The sequence below is a fragment of the Cynocephalus volans genome, chromosome 2 (genome assembly GCF_027409185.1).
Source record: "Cynocephalus volans isolate mCynVol1 chromosome 2, mCynVol1.pri, whole genome shotgun sequence".
Taxonomy (NCBI): Eukaryota; Metazoa; Chordata; class Mammalia; order Dermoptera; family Cynocephalidae; genus Cynocephalus; species Cynocephalus volans.
Genome location: NC_084461.1, coordinates 56990077 through 57009162, shown reverse-complemented (window position 1 = coordinate 57009162; position 19086 = coordinate 56990077). Strand labels below are relative to the sequence as shown.

Below are 19086 nucleotides of genomic sequence, written 5' to 3'. Positions count from 1 at the left end.
CATATTTTCATGAGAGGAAAAAGATGAATTTTGGTTTTAAGGATAACAGTCAATTTTGAAATCACAAAATATCCCAAACCAAACTTCTTTAGAGATAATTATTCCACACATTCAGGATCTTAATAATTCTAAATGTAGAATCAGGAAATTCCAGATTTAAAAGGAATTTCATAGACTGGTTGGTTAATACTTCTTTTCATCTTGCAGTTGCACATGAGATGATAAAATATGAGAAACTAAGTGACTTACCCAAGTTTATACAGCTACTTAATGGCAAAACCAGGACGAGAGGCTAGACCTTAATCGAATCTCTGTGCGTTATTCTGTGTTTCCCAAATACCCAACACAATTTATCGTCAATGCATAAAATTATAAGACAGCATAACACACTAATTTATATATTATTTGCATCTTCATCAATAAAAGATGTTTAAAATCTACTTCTATACCATACAACCCTTCCACCAATGCAAAAGTAACCTGTATAGACTTCTAAGCTGAGCCAAAAGTTAAAGTAGAGAAGTAGAGAATCCACTAGGGAAAAAAAAAAAAAAAAATCTAATGAGCATCATGGTTAAAAATAAAGGGTTACGATATGGGAAAAAATAGGAATGCAGAAGAGGTCCATGCTGCTAATAAAAAAAAATACATAAATATTTGTGCCATGTGCCAACCGGTAAATGTGGAAAGTGCTGGAGTTGGAAAAATCACCATTTTCAATCATCACAGAAAAGAATGGTCCAGTCAAGAATCACCAATGGGCGCTAAATCTAGGGGAAATTTTTGATGAGAAGTATGTTTGCACGGCCTGTAAGTATATCCCCACAGACTGCAAGAGAAAAAGTGGTAACTGTAGTAGAAAAATTAGTCAACAACTTCACTGGATGATCAAAATTAACATCACAGGGAGGGGGAAGAGATGGACATCATGAGCCTTCAGACCTCATGCCCTGAGAGGATGTAATATCACCAAAGCCTTATTCTTGCTTGGAATGCAAAAATCTGAATCTCACCAAGGGGAAGCAGCAGACAAATACAAGAAACATCCCATCAAAAAATATTCCATTAAAAAAATTCTTCAAAAATGTCAGTGTCATAAAAGACAACAAAAGACTGTGGAAATGTTCCAGATTAAAGGAAACATTCCAGACTAAAGAAGATGGACAGTTAAATGCAATGCATGACCCTAGACTGGATCCTTCACTGGAAGAGGAAAAAATGCTATAAAGGATGTTACCGAGTCAATTGATAAAACTGAAATACAGAAGGCAGAGTAGGTAACAGAATTGTAACAGCCATAAATTTACCCAAGTGGATAACTGATAACAAAGGGCTACAGTATAGATACAATTTACTCTCAAATAACTCCAAAAAATTATGTGTTTGTTCAAAGACATGTACACACACATACATATACATACATATTCTTATACTTACCTGGCAGGGGAGATACCATGATCATATACATACATATTCTCATTCTCTCTCTCTCTCACACACACACACACGCACACAGAGCAAATGATAAAGCAAATTGGGCAAGATATTAATTAGTCCAATCTAGATAAACAAACTGGTGTTCGATGTATTTTTCTTATTTTTGCAACTTTTCCGTGTTTAAAATTAATTCCGATTAAAAAGTTTTAAGCAAAAAAAGGCCTAGAAGCATTTTCAATTCTTTTGGCAGAAGAATGCAGATGGAGCCCAATTGGGAGGAATACTCCAAATTTGAGGGGGAGAGGGTGGAAATTAGCAAACTGACAGCAAGTAAATTTCATAATGCCAAATCTGTGCTCAAGGTTACATGTGGTTAATTTTAAATCCAGTTAAACTCGATAAACATAAATAGTCCCTGGGGACGCGGCAAGCTACAGCAACCCCGACCCTCCTGCGGGCACTTACCAGGGGGGCCGTGAGAGAGGGCGCCGACTGGCCCAGGGCCTGGCTGCGCATGCGCACGAGGTTGGAGGTCTCGGCGGAGGCCGGCCAAGCCTGCCCAGACGCCGGGTTCGGCAGGAGATACCTCCCTGTTGGGGTTACAGAGAAGACAATGTAAGTGGCAGGCAGACGGCAGTAGTTTCGTGGCAGTGGTGGATCTCTTCCTATCTGTCCTTCTATATTACTTTTTGCCATACTCAGTAATTAGGATTATTAACAGCGACCAGAGAAAAATGTTTAAGTCAGGAGATTCAGTGGCAGGTTCTGACCCTGACTTCCCACATAAGCACGAGTAAACCTCTTCATCATGAGGGAAAGATGAGTGTTTTGTTTTGTTTTCTCCCTTCTGCCTCGTCCACGGGAATGTGTTGAGGATATATGTATAAACACACAAAGCATTCTCAGCACCATAGCAGTATACGTGTGTGCTTATAAATGTTCTTTGAAAAAAATCTAATATGGAAAGTGATCTAGGAATCAACTAAAAAGAGTCTACAAAGTGGAGATCATGACCAGCAAAAGGAAGCAGTGGAATTCTTGCAAGGTGAAATGCGGCTGGTGCCTCTTTCTCCGGCTTCCCTCTCTGAAGTGCAGGTGGCCATTCAACCGTGTCCTCGGGATCCATAACGGTATCCATTTGCATAAATCAGGACATCAATGTCAGTCTAGGTTCACTGAGCAATTTCCATCAACCACTGAACTCAAATAAGTATGTGTATAATTTTAAAAGTCAAATGGCTAAACCAATTCACACCGTTTCTTCCTTGGTACCTGGACTAGGCAAGTATAAACACCCAAGAAATGAGGCTTTTTGATTTCAGGAAAGTGAGGACAGACATGAATATTCACATAGTGATGAAGCCCAGTAGAAGCAGAGACCATGTTTGATTTTTTATCTGCTTTGTTCCAACAGTAGCACAATGACTGACCATAATAGGTTCTCAGTAAACATTTATTGAATGATGAAAGGCTGAGTGGGGACATTTCCTTCTCAGAAAACACACAGGGACAAGGAAAAGACGGCAGGCAACCCACAGAATCTCATTCGAGGGCCGTGTGTGGGGGGACTCCAGCTTCACTCCTCTCCAGAATCATGAAGCATGGGCAGCTGGTGGCCCTGTAGCAGAGGTAACATCTGTCCTTTGTTCTTCCCTCAGGCATGCACCTTACAAGCATATCCCACTGGTTAATAACTATTGCACTATATTAACTAGTTTACACTTACTAACTACCAGCACCATCAAAGCACAGAAGCTAGGGGCATCACTCATCAACTGTCCATGTTAAGAGAGCTAATGCTTTTTTTTTAATTCAAGTGCTTTCAGAAATTTATATTTTAACTGCAGAGGAAAAAATGGCTTTTTATTTTGCCAGAATTGCTTTTTTACTTTCTTATTATACAACAAAAACACAGACTCCAGAGAAAACTACATCTACTTCTGAGATCTTGCTCTGTAGCCAAATGACACCGGCGAAGGAAGTCAGTCAACCTCTCTTGGCCTTGGTTTCTCCATCTCTAAAATGGAGATGATAGAATTGACTATGTAAAGTTGTTGAGGGGATTAGAGGATTTTATAAGTAAAGCACTCAGTAAACATTACCTATTTATCCATAACAGTAGTAAAAGTGAAAAGTATCTTTTTTGCTTGAGTTTGGTTTCTTTTCATTCACAAGTAGAAAATGCAAATATATACCAACAAAAAATTACCTATGATCACACAAGAAAAGAAACACTTTCGACACTTCAGTGATTTTCCTCTAGACTTTCTTTCCATTATGGGATCACAGTGATTTTTGCCACCTGTTCCCCAACAACCCCACTTAATAGATTACGACCTTTTCCAAGCAAATAAATGTAGCAAACATCAATTAATTGAAACAAACACTATCACTGAAAATTCAAATACAGTTACCCTCTGTGGTTCTCATTACCACCTCAAAAACATTCAGACATATTTCTGTGCAGGAAATGTTACATTTAAAGTCTAGAATTTTTATTTTTCCTTGCTTTTATTTTGAAATGTGAACTAAAAGCTGGACAAAGAGGGGCTTTGTGAAATCTGTTCCCTTTAGGCTCCAAAACAGGATATTAATGAAGAGGACAGGAAAACTATAGACTTAGGAATGCAGCATTAACATTATATGAAAAAAAGAAAAAAAGAAAAAAAAAAAAAAAGATCCTTTAACAGAGAAATAACTCTCACTATTTGAAAGACATCACTTGTTGAATAATAGCAATCTCCAGTAATATGAAGCCATACATACCTATTTTTTGGTCCCTCCTGTGTCTTTTCTTATATTTTATGTGTTTCTGGGTTTTGTTTTGTTTTGTTTTGTTTTGTTTGACCCATAAGGGGATCGTAACCCCTGGCTCGGTGTCTTCCGCACCACGCTCAGCCAGTGAGCGCACCAGCCATCCCTATATAGGATCTGAACCCCCGGCCTCATTGCTATCAGCGCTGCACTCTCCTAAGTGAGCCACGGGGCCGGCTCTATATTTTATGTTTTGTATTTTCTTTGTTCATGTTTTGGAGAGAGGAAGCTACGTGATGTCAAGGTTTATATAATGGAGAGAATCTACTCATGGCTGTTCTGCCCTAGATGCTTCATTTTAAGGAAAATTAAGGATAGATACAAAAACACTTGGATAATTTAATTTAATAATGGAAAACTTTTAAAACCAAATATTGTGGTTCACTGAAGAATTCTACAAATAAATCTTTTTTCCTTTAGCAGAAAATAATGATTAGACTATCTCCCTTTAACCCTCCTGATGTAAAGAATTAGGTCTATTTATTTCTGTATCCCCAGTATCTGGCATAGGACCTGGCAGGTTGTAAACGTTCAATAAATGTTGTTGACTCAAATGGAGTTAAACTATACTATTTGAACAATGCTTGATCAAGTTTAAACAAGAGGAATAACACTGGACAGATCATTTTCTTAAATTTAATTTGTAAGTATAGTATGTAGCTAAAATACACTGAGGCCTTAGTATAAGCCAGGCACTGCAACATCATAACAACCCTATGTGGTAGGTATTATTATCTCCACTTTAAAGCCCAGAGAGGCTACATAACTAGGCAAGGGCACATAACTAAATAAGTGGGGAAACCAGGATTCTAATTCCAGAGCCAAAATTCTACCACTGAAAAATATTCATCATATATGCTTAGGTGAAAAAACAAGTCATAAATTAAGATATGATGATTCTATATTCTTAAGAAAATAATATGTATTATGTATATATAGAGAGAGAATCACCTGGAAAGATGGGAACAGATGATTTAAACCACAGGCTTGGAATCAGACAAACATAGGTCTGAAACCCAGTCCTTACTAGTCATGTGTACTAGTTAGGCAACTTATGTAACTTCTAAGCCTCAATATTCCCATCTCTAAAATGGGGATAAATTCCTTACAAGCTGGCAGATAAGATTAAAGGAGATAATACACTTAAGCCACCCAACCTAGGATATGGAAAGCAGTCCATATGCTATCACCATTCACATTATCCTAAGATTTGTATCCTCCATCACCCCAATAGTAACAAAATAAAACATGGCAACTGGGTTCTTAGGCCACAAGGGAAATAAATAACATTGAATAATATTAAAACAAATAATATTTCTTCATTGAAGTGATAAACAGCAAATTTAGAATTGTAGTTATCTCTGGCAAAGAAAATGGGGGATGGGTGCAGGGAGGAATATGCTGGATCTGTAATATTTAATATTTTAAAAATTATTTGCAGGGAATAATAAGGTCTGCTAATTCGACTTACAAGTTTATATGAAGAATTAAATTTTTGACTTGTGGCTTTAATATATTTAATATTAAATTTTAAAATGTATCTAAATAATGTAGCAAACATTAAGCTTTGATAAAGCTGACTGGTAGGTATATGGGGTTGTATTATTCTCTATTAACTTCTGTACATGAAATTTTATAATATTGCTTTTAATGATTCCTATCAAAAACTGTGTTCTGTGTTCCAACATGGTAAACTAGCCAGGGACACCTCTCAAAATGGTAGCTCCTAAGGCCCAGGTCAGGAATCACTTAGGGGTCTGGTAATGGTGGGGGTTCTACAAGCGTCCTTAACACTATTCCATACATTTTATTTGTTGCTCTTTCATGTGTAAATCCAATCTTGGTAACAAGGCCAAAGGTGTACCTTCAATTCCTGTGTCACCTGAGCACAGCCTAACCCAAAAGAAGACACTTTGATGTTCAGTAACTGATCCGGCCTTAGCCCATATACTTATCTTTCACTCTTTTCAAACCCAACAGAACATAAAGGTCCTTGCCAGTGATGGTAAACATTAATTGCTCTAGTTGTGGTTGACTTTGAAGGCAGACTACTGAGTTCCAATTCTGAACCTCAAAACTCATTCTATCACTTATATCATGAATCTCTCCAAGCCTCAGGTTCATCAGATGTGAAACAGGAGTACACTTACCAGGTTGTGGTAAAATCTAAAATAGATATATATTACAGAATGAACACTCAATAAATATAAGCTGAGAAAAATAAGAAACAAAGAACTACCCAACATATATTTGATTATAAAGTGTGAAAGAAATAAAATTTTGTTAAGCCTAGAAAAAATAGGTTAGGAAGCATGTATACATATATACAATGAAATGTTTATAATGCTGTGCCAGGTTAGATTTTAAATGTCATTATTCTTGCATAGGTCTTATCCTAAGGAATCGTATGTATGAATGTTACAAATTGGAGGGTCTGTTACCACAACACATGTGATATTTTATTCCTGTCTAGACCCCCATTAGTGTTAATAGGGAAAAGAGGACAACAGATGGATTTAAGACAGTCATTAGAAGGCACTAACATAGAGCCTAGTTGGTAGTGATTACATCAAACTTTATATAAATTCACTTTCTGATGACTACCAAGAGCCTTTAAAAAGTGTGTTGCTGTTGTATTCATGCATCATTTGCTGCCTACAATTTAAGAAAAGTAGCATCTGTCCATGGCATTATTCAGCTACACAGGGTGGAAATTAATGGATAATACCATTTCCAATTTGTTGTATGAGAGGTGAGCTTGCCTAGCAATCTGGCTGCTCAATTTTAATACTGAATTGAGCTTGTTACAAATGGAACTTTGATCAAGCTCTATGCTCTTTGGAAGTATGTTTCTAAAATTCCACTATGCTTATTAAAATATATATTAAATATTTTCTACTGAAATAACTAGAAATTTAGAAGCAATAAATAGAGGTCTGTATTAAAGCTGGAATCAGTTGGCCAGATTGATACAAGAACTTGTCAGGTTTCAACCACAGAAGGGTTGTTTGAATGGACTTGTTATACTGGTTATTGTTACTGTTTTGGCCACAGAGCCTTTATTTCACAAAATGAGAGTAGGTAATACTGCATCCTTTTATGGTTATATACAAAAATAAACAGATTACTGAGCCTAGACCCAGATTGTGCCTTGGTTCTATTTAAGCTACATATGATCTCATTTGGAGTATTTTCCTTTGTTTCATCCTGAATTCCAAGAAACAAGAAGCAGGAACTTCATAAATTCATGCTTTCAAACATGAGATACACGCTTTCAAAGCATTCCAAAGCTGGAAGCATCCCTCTGAAGTAGGAAAATACCAAGTCAGCAATAATTTTAGCAGAATGGCCATATAAAGAATTAAATACAGCCTCTGGAGTTCTACTTTATCATCAGGGAATAATGGTACCTGACTAGATTTGAAAGCTTCCATTTTAAAAATTCCATATCACCTGAAGTGGAATATAGATTTAGTAATCAGTCCACAGTCTTACACTTTGGGTTATTTCTTCTGGACTACAAACAGGACATCGAAGGGAAAATAAGACCTAATAACTACAAAACAAAGCACTATTTTGATATGGCTTCTGGTGCTTGCTCAATTATACATAAGAACTCTGAAAAAGTTTGTTCATCCCTCTAAGGTACCAACCAGGAACAAAGGGAAGCTGAGGTGGCCGATGCATGGTTCTCAAGGGTTTGGGGGAGGTACAGGAGCCATATAAGGGAGGGAGGGAGAACGGGGGTAACACTACGGAGGCTAAGGGGCTGGGAACAAAAAGACCAGTGGTAAGCTAGCACTGTACTGATGCCATGAGCAGGTAGATGGGGCCACATGCGCTACTGGAAAACCTCATTCTCTCATCCTGTATCTTTGTAGGTATATAGGTTTATAGATTTTGCTTACCAGCCTGCTGTTCACCTGATCATCTGCTGAAGCTCTCACAGCAGCTCCCAGAAAATTCATACCCCCAACTAAACTGGGAAGAGGGACAGTCACACCATTTTACTTTCCCCACAGCCTAGTAAAATCTCCCTTGCTTAACCTCACATCTGGGTATACCCACAAAGGAAACGAAATCAGGAGCTCGAGTAGGTATTTGTACACCCATGTTCATAGCAGTATTATTCACAATAGCCAAAAGGTGGAAACAACTGAAATATCTATTGATGGATGAATGGATAAAGAAAATGTGGTATATACATACAGTGGAATATTATTCAGTCTTTACATGGAATAAAATTCTGACACTTGCTACAGCATGGATGAACCCTGAAGATAACATTTTAAATAAAATAAGCCAGTAACAAAAGGACAGATGTTGTATGATTCTATTTATAGCATGTACCTGGGATAGTCAAATTCACTGAGGCAGAAAGTATAACAGTGGTTTCCAGGGACTGGGGAGAGGGAGAAACGGGAGTTCCTACTTAATGGGTACAGATTTTCAGTTTGGGATGATGAAAAAGTCCTAGAAATGGATAGTGGTGATAATTGCACAATGATGTGAATGTACTTGATGCCACTAAATTGTATACTTAAAAATGATTACAATAGTAAATTTTGTTATGTATATTTTATCACAGTATTTAAAAAACCTTCCCTTGCTTAGCCAAAACTACTATACCTTACAGAGGGAAAAAATAATAATAATAAGGAAATCCTTTTTTGCTGCCCAGAGGGAGGTATCCACATTAAACTACATTAGCACCTGATTTTGCAAATTACACTTAATAACTTAGGCCCTTAGAATCATTTACAAGTCAGGGGGACTGAGTTTTTAAAGAGTCCCCAAAGTTTAGAAATGGAGAAAGGGGAAAGACCACAGTAAGTCACTGGCTGAATGTGAGAAGAATCCATGACTCAGCAGCCAGTGTCCTATAGCACATCCATCATCATCAAGAGATTCTTCCTCTATGCCCCACTGCTCCCTCCTAAACATCCGTTCCCTCGTCATTGCTCCTGTCCTCACAGGCAATTACTGCCTCCTTTTATTCGTCTTCAGCTGAGCTACAACACAGAGACATGGTTCCTCTCATCTTCCCACTCACATGGGTGACTGACTTCAGATGTCTTGTCCCCACTGCAAAAGAATGACTGTACCTAGACACATCAACAATGCTGCTAAATCATTCTTCTTAATGGCATAAATAAATATAATTTGAGAAACCAACAGACCTGTGACCAGAGAGTGCTGAAGTTCAGTGACTCCTATATTGAGCTGCTATTCTAGCCTTAAAAAAAAAAGTGATGGGTGTTTACTCACACGAAAGAAGTCCAACACAGAGCCTTGACCCTAAGTCCTTGAAGACTCACAGCCGGTGAGGCTCCAATTGAAAGCTGAATCGAGCACATGCATATCTTTCAGGATGGTGGTATTCACAGCAGGGTGATACCAGTGGGGCTCAAGGTTTAATCAAATCAACCACCTTTTTTGCTACAAAACTCAACTCTACCAGAGATGCCCATCTTCACGTTTTAGAATACCATCGCTAGCATTCTACATGTATACAGAATGGCAAGGCAACATTACTAACTCTAAGAGCCTGGTGACAAAGTTAGAGGAAGGCTCTAAAAGGAAGCTTGCAGCCAGGCTCACAGGTATTAGAAGTTAACAGCTTCTTTCAGACAAACCCAGACAGACTGTACATGACAACTGTTTTAAGGAATCACGAAAGCCCAATCCCATGCTGTGAGAGAGCTACGGACTGTTGAAAAATAACAGAGCACACATGTCTGCAATACAGAAATCAAAGCCTTTGGACTAACCATGAGGCCATGGAGTAGAATCTCAAACTGCCACTGCCAATCACAGCTGCAGTTTTAAATCAAAAATAACTGTGGTGTGGGTAATATGGCAAGGTGATTCAAAGGTACAGTGGTCTTTTCACCCTCAGTCACAGATAGTCACCCTGTTACTCTTGCCATTTTATGAGAAAAAGGCAAAAATGCCAACCCATCATATATTTTAAAGTGGAAACAATTCAAAGTCATACTTGCAGAGAAACATATTTGGCATTTCTTTTGCTTTCCCTTAACTTATTCTTAAAGAAGCAATATTTCTTCTCATGCACCAAGATTACCCCTCAGTCAAATTCTATTAAGGGCAGATATTAGGATCAAAAAAGTTAATGCATGAGGTAGAGCTTAGTAAACTGTAATGTTTCTATTATTACAAGTATATCACTGCCATTCCACGTATCAACACCCAGCTAATTCTCCCGTTCTGCAATGAGACCCAGCCCTGGCCACCAAACTCCCTATTGCAACTAGACCACCAAAGCGCAGTCTGACTTCAGGTGGTGGTTGTCTGCATTTAAAATTCTTATCAAAAAATAAATAATGGTTTGGCCCTAAGCTCCAGTTGCATAGACCAAAGGCTAATGTGACAACTTAAAATTGATTTTTAAAGAAGTATGAAATAGATTCTACTCTAATGAGAACACAGTAACAAGAATCTGACACCAAGCAGCGTTGCTTGGAATGAAAGTCTGTTTGAGTGTGGGCATCCCAGGAGCTGGGTGGTACCAGTGTCTAAGCAACGCTGGGCAGAGGTCAGAGTTCACATCTGTAATCTGGCTCCCCTCCATTCACATATTGAAATATAATGCAGCAGAATGAATTGCTAGACATGTCTAAACCCCCCGGGAAATGACAGTTATTGATGAATGCTGTTGGCAAGATATATGGAAGGAAACAGCAAATAAATAGAACCACTTTTTCTCAGAGTCATTTTGTGGCTATGTGGAACAGCTGTTAAACTACTTGTCAGCTCCCCCCTTCTCTCTTCCTCTTTCCTCCCCCATCTGCCTCCTCTACTCTTCTCTGAAACCTCCCTGTGGACCAGTTTCTTTTCCTCTCCAAAAGAATATTCAAATGAATAAGAGTCATCTCCTCCTCCTCTTCGTCATACTCTGACTTCTCAACCAGTTAGTTCAATCCTTTCCAAAATTTCACTCTTTCTAAATGTGTTCACTGCCCCTCCAGATCCTGGAAATACCCTCAATTTCTAAACTCATGAAATCAAACTGTTGATTTCAAGTCCATCACCATTTGGTCCCAATCACAAGGTTCAAATCCTAAACTCAAACCCTGACTACTACCATGTAGTCGCAGTGTGACCTTGGTCAGACTTCTTAACCTCCCGAGGCTCAGTTTCCTGTAAACATTCTGTAAAATGGAGATAATAACAATCTCATGAGGTGACTGTGAGAACTAATTTAGAATAAATCAGAGCCTATCATACCATGTGACAAATAGAAGGCCTGCAATAAACAATGACTTACTATCCCCTCTACTTTCCATTGCTAAACTGCTCTGCCTGGCTAGGGACCTCCTCCTCAGTACCATCCTCAGACTGTACCAAATTCTCACCAGTACTGGGCACTTCAGGAATAATTGGTTCTCATTCCATTCACCAGGTGAACTCAGGAGCACGGCATAGAAAATCAGGCAGACACAGGTTTGCATTCTGGTTTTACCATTTATTAGGTAGACAGCCCTGGATAAATTAGCTTACCTCTCTGAGCTTCTATTTCCTCACCCCTAGTGGTGATGATAGTAACACATGTAAACTGCCCAGCACATGTTGAATACACAGTTTGTGCTCAGTGGTGGTTTGGGACCCCCTCCAGGACACTTTACCCATTTTAGCCGCATTGGCATTAAGTCCACAACCAGAAGTGCTTCGAGCCTTACCTTCCTCCATTACATCATCTGCTTCTGTATGTGGGTGCATGTGTACAGAGTACTATTTATTTCTGAACACAATATGCTGTACTCCATTGTAAACTCTGTGTCAACTAGGACTGTATCTCATCTACCACTGTAGCCCCATGTCCTACCTAGCACAATACTCTGCATGTAGAACACACTGGAGTTTTACAGAATCACTTATTTATGTCTGTGCATATTAACTCTCCATTCTGTCTCTCATTTATATTTCTCCCAGGGATTATATTTTTCCATTATTGTTTAGTTCCACATTGCCTAGAAGAATATTCAAATTTGGTTCAATTGTTTGTTTTATAATGATAACAATAATGAAAGACTCAAAGGCTTTAAACTTGATATGAAGATCATGTCACTTCTGGCTTTGATTTTCTCCTCTAAAAAACATCTCCAAAAGAGTCTTTCACCTCCACAATATAATGTGTATTTTCAAAGTAAGGTGATGAACTTCAATACACTAAAGGACAAATTGTCCTAAGTATCTTATTTTTTGGAGGAATTATGAACCCTATTCAAGCACTCTTTTGCACACCAAGATGCTTTGATTGATGCACCCAAATGCCACTGGCAGCTCTGAGATGCAAAACATTTCTGACAATTACCCTACATCCAAACAGTTATGGCAGAGGCCAAAGAGGAGTCTGGGACCAGGAGCTTTACAAGAGAAACAAAAAGAATGAAAGCAGCCATAGAAGGGATAAAATAAACTCCACATCACGATCTAAGCAAAAATTTCCAGACAAGTCCAAATTTCCTAACAGGTTCTCTATTTTTATAAGGAAATTTCTATAGACAGCCTAATTCACATTTCTTTGGAACAGTTTCCAGTTCTATGTTGGGTGGATTACCGATAGATAACCATATGAAGTAATGCATTTTTTAATTAGCTACATTTAACCACTCCATAATGTACATATACTTTAAAACATCATACTATACAGGTAAATATATATAATTTTATATGTCATTTAAAAATATAAATAAATTTGTTTAAAAAAAGAATGAAAAGGAATGAAAAAAGCTTATGGAATTTATGGGACAGTATCAAAAGAGCAAATGTTCGAGTCATTGGAGCTCAAGAGGAAGCAGAGAAAGACAAAGGGCTAGAAGTTAATTATTTAATAGCAAAAAACTTCCCAAACTTGGAGAAAGATGTAAATATCCAGGTATGGTAAGGCCAAAGGTTACCTATCAGATTCAATCCAAATAAGACTACCCCAAGAAATATTGTAATCAAATTGTCAAAAACCAAAGACAAAGAATCTTAAAAGCAGCAAGAGAAAAGAAGCAAATAACCTATAAGGGAGGTCCAATATGCCTAATAGCAGACTTCTCAGCAGAAAATTTACAAGCCAGGAGAGGGAGGATGATATGTTCAGAGTGCTGAAGGAAAAAAACTGCTGACTAAGAATACTCTGCCCAACAAAGCTGTCCTTCAGAAACAAAGAAACAAAGGAGAGATAAAGACTTTCCCAGATGAACAAAGCTGAGGAAGTTCATCTCCACCAGACCTGTCTTATAAGAAATGCTAAAGAGAGTTCTTCAAGCTGAAAGAAAAGGACTCTAATGAGTAACACAAAAATATCTGAAAGAAAAAAACTCACTGGTAAAGTAAGCACACAGATTCAGAATACTCTAATACTGTCTGCAATGGTGGTGTATAAATCCTTATTTCTTTAGTATGAAGGTTAAAAGATAAAATTATTAAAAATAATAACTGCAATAATTTAAAACATATGCAATACTAAAAGATGTAAATTGTGACATCAAATATTCAAACTGTGGGGTGAAGGAAGTGAAAGTATAGAGTTTTTTTGCAATCAAAGTTAAGTTATCAGCTTAAAATAACATGTTATAATTATAAGACATTTTTTGTAAGCCTCATGGTAACCATAAAGCAAAAACCTGTGACAGATACACAAAAAATAAAAAGGAATAAAAACATACTACTACAGCAAGTCACTTAGCCACAAAGAAAGAAAGTAAGAGAGGAAAAAAGGATTTGCAAAACAGCTAAAAAACAATGAACAACCTGGTGGTAGTAAGTCCTCACCTATCAATAATTACCTTAAATGTAAATAGATTAAATTCTCCAATCAAAAGACACAGAGTGGCTGACTAGATAAACAACAAAATCCAACTACTACATGCTGCCTACAAGAGATTCAATACACCTGTGAGCACACACACAGAATGAAAGTGAACGGATGGGAAAAGATATTCTAAGCTCTTATTTTGAAAAAGAAAAAAAAATCAAAGCCAAGATTAGCATAATTGCCTCAGCATTGCTTGAAAAGTAATGGTAGGTGTAGGGTTAGAATTCAGCCTTTCCATTTCTGGTCTATTATTTAGCCACTGACTGCTTCTGGAAGTTCAGATGGCATTAAATAGTCATGAACTCCAGGATCAGTGTTTCAGTGTTTTATGTTTTACAGGGACAGTTTTGCCAGGCTACTTTACATTCCTTTTTAGAGAATTCAGCCATGATAATAGAGAAATCAGTGGGCTGAGGTGGAATCATCTCTTAAGCTTGAAAGCCTAATCATTTTCTTCTAGCCATTCCACTAAATGCATTTAATCTCCCATTATTTGAATCCAAGAGAGTACTGTGGCATCATCACAGGACAGATGTTCACATTCTTTGAGTATATCATTTATCAGTTCTGCTTGGGGTCATCCACAAAGGTGGTCCTGACTCCAATGTGACTAAGCAGGTATGGTGGGGGGAACACAAGAAAAGGACATTGTACTAATGTGTATGTATAATGCCTCTAACCCTTTCCATTCATACCATGCAGGAACCTATGAGCCAGCACATCTCATAATGCCTAGATACAAAACCATTCCAACATTTACTGATAGGATGGCAAGATGTAGCAAGTAAAAACATACTGCCTAAGTGAATTTGAATTTAAACAAATTTGAATATGTACGCCTTGAATATTGCATTAAACATAAACAACTATTAATATGTTTAGTATGTGTATTTGAATTAAAATTTAATTGGGTGTCTTATATTTTATATGGCAACCCTTTTTACCAAGCACTTAGTATTTGCAGAGCATGGGCCTTTGCTTTGAGAATACGGGGAAAAAGTCCTCAAGGAATTTACAAACTAGCAAAAGAAATGATAGGTATACAAATAAAAGAAAGTAAAAGTGATCTATCCTTTAAGAAAAGAACAAAATAAAATGGTATCAGGGAAGAGAGTGGGAGAAAGAAGTGGAGGAGTCAGCTAAAATAAAATGAAGGTGTTTGGAATGGAATTTGAGTGTTTCATGTCCATTTTATACACCTAAGGGGGGATGGTGGCAACACTCATTGCCCTGGGTGTGTGCATGATGCATTATTTCCCCCTATTTTTTAAGTTATTTATACGTACATACCACTGCACCTAAAACTTAGCAAAATGGAGCAAAAACAAAACAAACAAAATACTCTGCACTGAGATTGTCGGCAAACAAGGCAAAGACAGAAACATAGTGGGTTTTTATTTAACAGAAGATTATCGAAACAATCTAACCTCTTCTTCCTTGTTTTGAGCTCAGAGAAATTTGTTTCAGAGGTCTAAAAAAAGGCAATGACATTCATAATTGCTACCATCCTCCAGGGTAACTGAGGGCAAAAATGCAGACACATCCTACATTAGGGGACATAATAAAAACCAAGGATGTGATGTAGTGTGTGCATGCATACATGCAAACCCATAACGAATGTCCACATATGTCACTTAATATATGTACACACCTCTCCTTTACAGGGAAGGGGAAGCTGGGAGCTGAGTTACCTAATGCAAAATCCTTCTTAAAGCCAAATTTAGTGCAGCATTAATAATTTACAGTGGTCATGATTTGTCTTAGTTTGTGCTGCTACAACAAAATACCTGAGACTGGTGAATTTACAAAGAACAGAAATTTATTACTCACAGTTCTGGAGGCTGGGAAATCCAAGACCAAGGCACTGGCATTTGGTCTGGTGAGGGCCTTCTTGATGCATGGCAGAACAGCAAACGAACACTGGGTGAAGCCTCTCTTAAAGAGGCCTTAATCCCATTAAAAAGGGAGCCATCCTCATGGCCTAACCACCTTTTAAAGGCTCTCTTAATACTATCCTATTGGCAATACATGAATTTTGGAGGGGGCACATTCAAACCATAGCATGATTCTACCTTTCTTATTGAGAAAGAAAGAAACAGACACTTAAATGACATTGTTCTTTCTTTCACAAGTTTTTCCCTGTGAGCAAGTCAGCAATACATTAAAAGCAAGGAGGGGACTTACCCTCCGCTCTCCCTTCAGGCCCAGGTCTGATGCAGGTACCTGAGACAGTACTGTCAAAGAACAGAGAAATTATCTGGCGAGGCAAACACGAGAAAATAAATTTAGCCATGACAATATGCATTGATTAAGTACTTGAATGACAACGGAACATGACAATGACAAATGTAGGCTACCACCACCAGAGTCATTAATATATCAGAAACACTAATTTTTATAAATCTTTAAACTCCCTGGTTGGTGGCATTTGCATTTCTTTGTCTACTCTTTCTCCTGTCCAGCTGACATAAAGTCAGCATCATTTTCAGTTTCCATCCAGGAAGTTAAAAAAAAAGTCTACTTTCCTGGTGGTTTTGACTGGCCAATGAAAATGAGTTTCAAGCACAAGCTGGATGGCCTGGTGTGCTGAGTTTCAGAGGACAGTGACAGGACACTCACTGGCATGCTCCACTAGAGGAGAAGGTGGGCTTCCTCGCACAGCAATGTTGAAAGTGTTTCTGTGTGACAGTAGCAATGGTGGCACGGCAGGAGATGTGAGTTCTAAAAGTGAGAGGAAATAAAGGAAAACCCTTCTCTGCAAAGACTTTCCATTCCCTCTCACCTACGAAGCTAAAATTATTTATTAGTCTTTACTACTCAAGCTCTAAGGGACCTTGAGAGTATACGGTCCAATCCACCCATTTTACAGATGAGGAAACAGAACCAGCAATGAAGGCAGGACTACTTAAGAGGTTGACTTGGGGCTAGAATCTGGGCCTCAGATCCCCACCTCACATCCTTCCCCTGACACCCTGAGACAGCGGAGGAAAATGTCAACATGCTGTCTCCACCCAGCCCAGGCACTTGCTTTCTATCTTTAAACTCCATTCCATTTAAGTCAGGCAACCCCTTTTCTTTCTGTTCTACATCTCCTCTAATCACTACTAAATGCACCCTACTACCGTGCCTCTGTTGTGCAGAGGACTTACGTAGTCCAATTTACAAGTTCCAGCACATGAGCAGCCAGTGCCTCACAAGCATGGCCATGCATGTGCACTGCAACCTGACTGTACACAGTAAGAAAGTGTCACCAGAAGGGCCAGGTACCTACATCCAACTATGTATGCGGATTCTAGGGTGGCATGAAATGGCACCAGCAGCCACGTTCTTACCTTCCCCAACCTTATTTTCTCCTCCCCAGTAATTCAAGGGCTGCTATGTGTGAGATTTAATAGTTAATACTAATTTTCTATTATTTCAATTAATATTTCACACTCTTAACTGTAATATAATCAATTCAACGTTTATGGCTTCCTCGAACGTACTAAAGACTCACAAGAAGCTACTGGCACACACACGAGCATGAGGACTGGGAAGATAAGCTCAGCATCGGCAGGCTCTTCAGAACCTAAAAGTGCACAGTGTATGACGCACAGGAAAACCGTGCCCCGCCATGCCAGGCCGCAGTCTGTCCTATCACAATGAAACAGATCTTCAGGCAAGTACTAAAAACACATAAACAGAAACAGTGGAAACAAAAAGGAATATGATTATGCCTCTTCAGAAAATCCCACACGTTGATCAAATGCTAGGGGAAAAAAAACCCTGAAATCAATTTCCAATCCTATAGAGAATTTTAAGAACAAATCACTTGAATTTTTAATGTATGGATTCAATAAATTCACGTTTTCCCACAAGAGTGACCAACGTCCATTATTTAAAGAATCACACTAGAGCAAAGGAAATGAGCGAGAGAGGCGGGAGGGAGGAAAGCTTTGTGCTTTGTGAATCCTAATATTCTATACATTTTTGGTCTGTTTCTGTTAAGATTCTTCAATAGCCAAATTGGTATAGAAATATATTTAGACACACCCAACTTCCAAAATCATGCCAGCCAAAACTTTAAATGACCACTAGTCACGCTCTTCTTTGGTACAGCACATTGGGGAATTTCAGTTATTTGATTTGGTCTGCCACATTCAACACACCCAGCCGAAGGTCAACAGGCCCCCTTACTTTGCAGGTGATAATGGTTTATCTCTGTCTGAGTATCCTCCTGCCCTAGCAGTCTTGAAATTCTATGTCAACAGTGATTTAAGGCCCCAGGTATCTTTTATTCTACAAAAGGTGCTTCAAAAAACTTACAAGTAACTGGGCCTTTGTTGGGAAAATAGAATAATTTAATCAGGCTCCCCTTGCCTCAGGGCCAGTTGGGGGCGGTTCAGTAAACACTGTGTGGAGGGGTGGAGTTAGTGCACCAGCGCAGCACTGCCACTTTGGCTGGTGTTTACTGCCTGGGACAGCCGCCATCAGCACAGCCATGCTTTTCCAAACCTACTTCCAAGGACCTTTTGGCCAGTTACCTAGCTCACAGACCTGCGTGAAGGAGTCTGGTGATCCAGCTTGGCATGTGAGGGGTCTGGGGACCCAGCCTGGCACATGAAGGGTTTGTGATCCAGTCTGTGAAAGGGCTGGAGGGGTCTGGGAGGTCCAGACCCAGCCCTAGTTCAATGACCAGCCCAGTCGGTACAAGATTACCAGGAGGTAAAAGGAGCCCAACAACTGGCGTGGTCCCCTAGCTTTACAACTGGCGTCACGAACAGGATTAAGAGCTCTTCAAGTGGCACTGTGAGCAGGATTCCAGACATTAGCCACAGTAGCCAGACAGCCTTCTATGAAAAATATCTTAATTAACACTCAGAACAAAGTTTTAAGTCCTTCAAACCATATCAGGTATAGAACTATAAAACAGATTTCTGACCAGCCAGATTTGCTGATCTAGCATGGCTCCCAGCACTCTCTGGAACTCACCTACACATCAAAGCAAATAGCCCAGTCTCTCCTCT

General features: G+C 38.7%; 1 protein-coding gene across 1 annotated transcript in view; it reads right to left on the bottom strand.

The window, feature by feature from the left end:
- The window catches only part of LOC134370502 (microtubule-associated serine/threonine-protein kinase 4-like), a 287590-nt gene that overhangs the window by 100043 nt on the left and 168461 nt on the right, over positions 1 to 19086 (bottom strand). The window contains exon 3 of the mRNA XM_063087598.1: positions 1903 to 2027. Within this exon, the coding sequence (XP_062943668.1) occupies positions 1903 to 2027 (125 nt within the window). The remainder of the gene's footprint in view (positions 1 to 1902; positions 2028 to 19086) is intronic.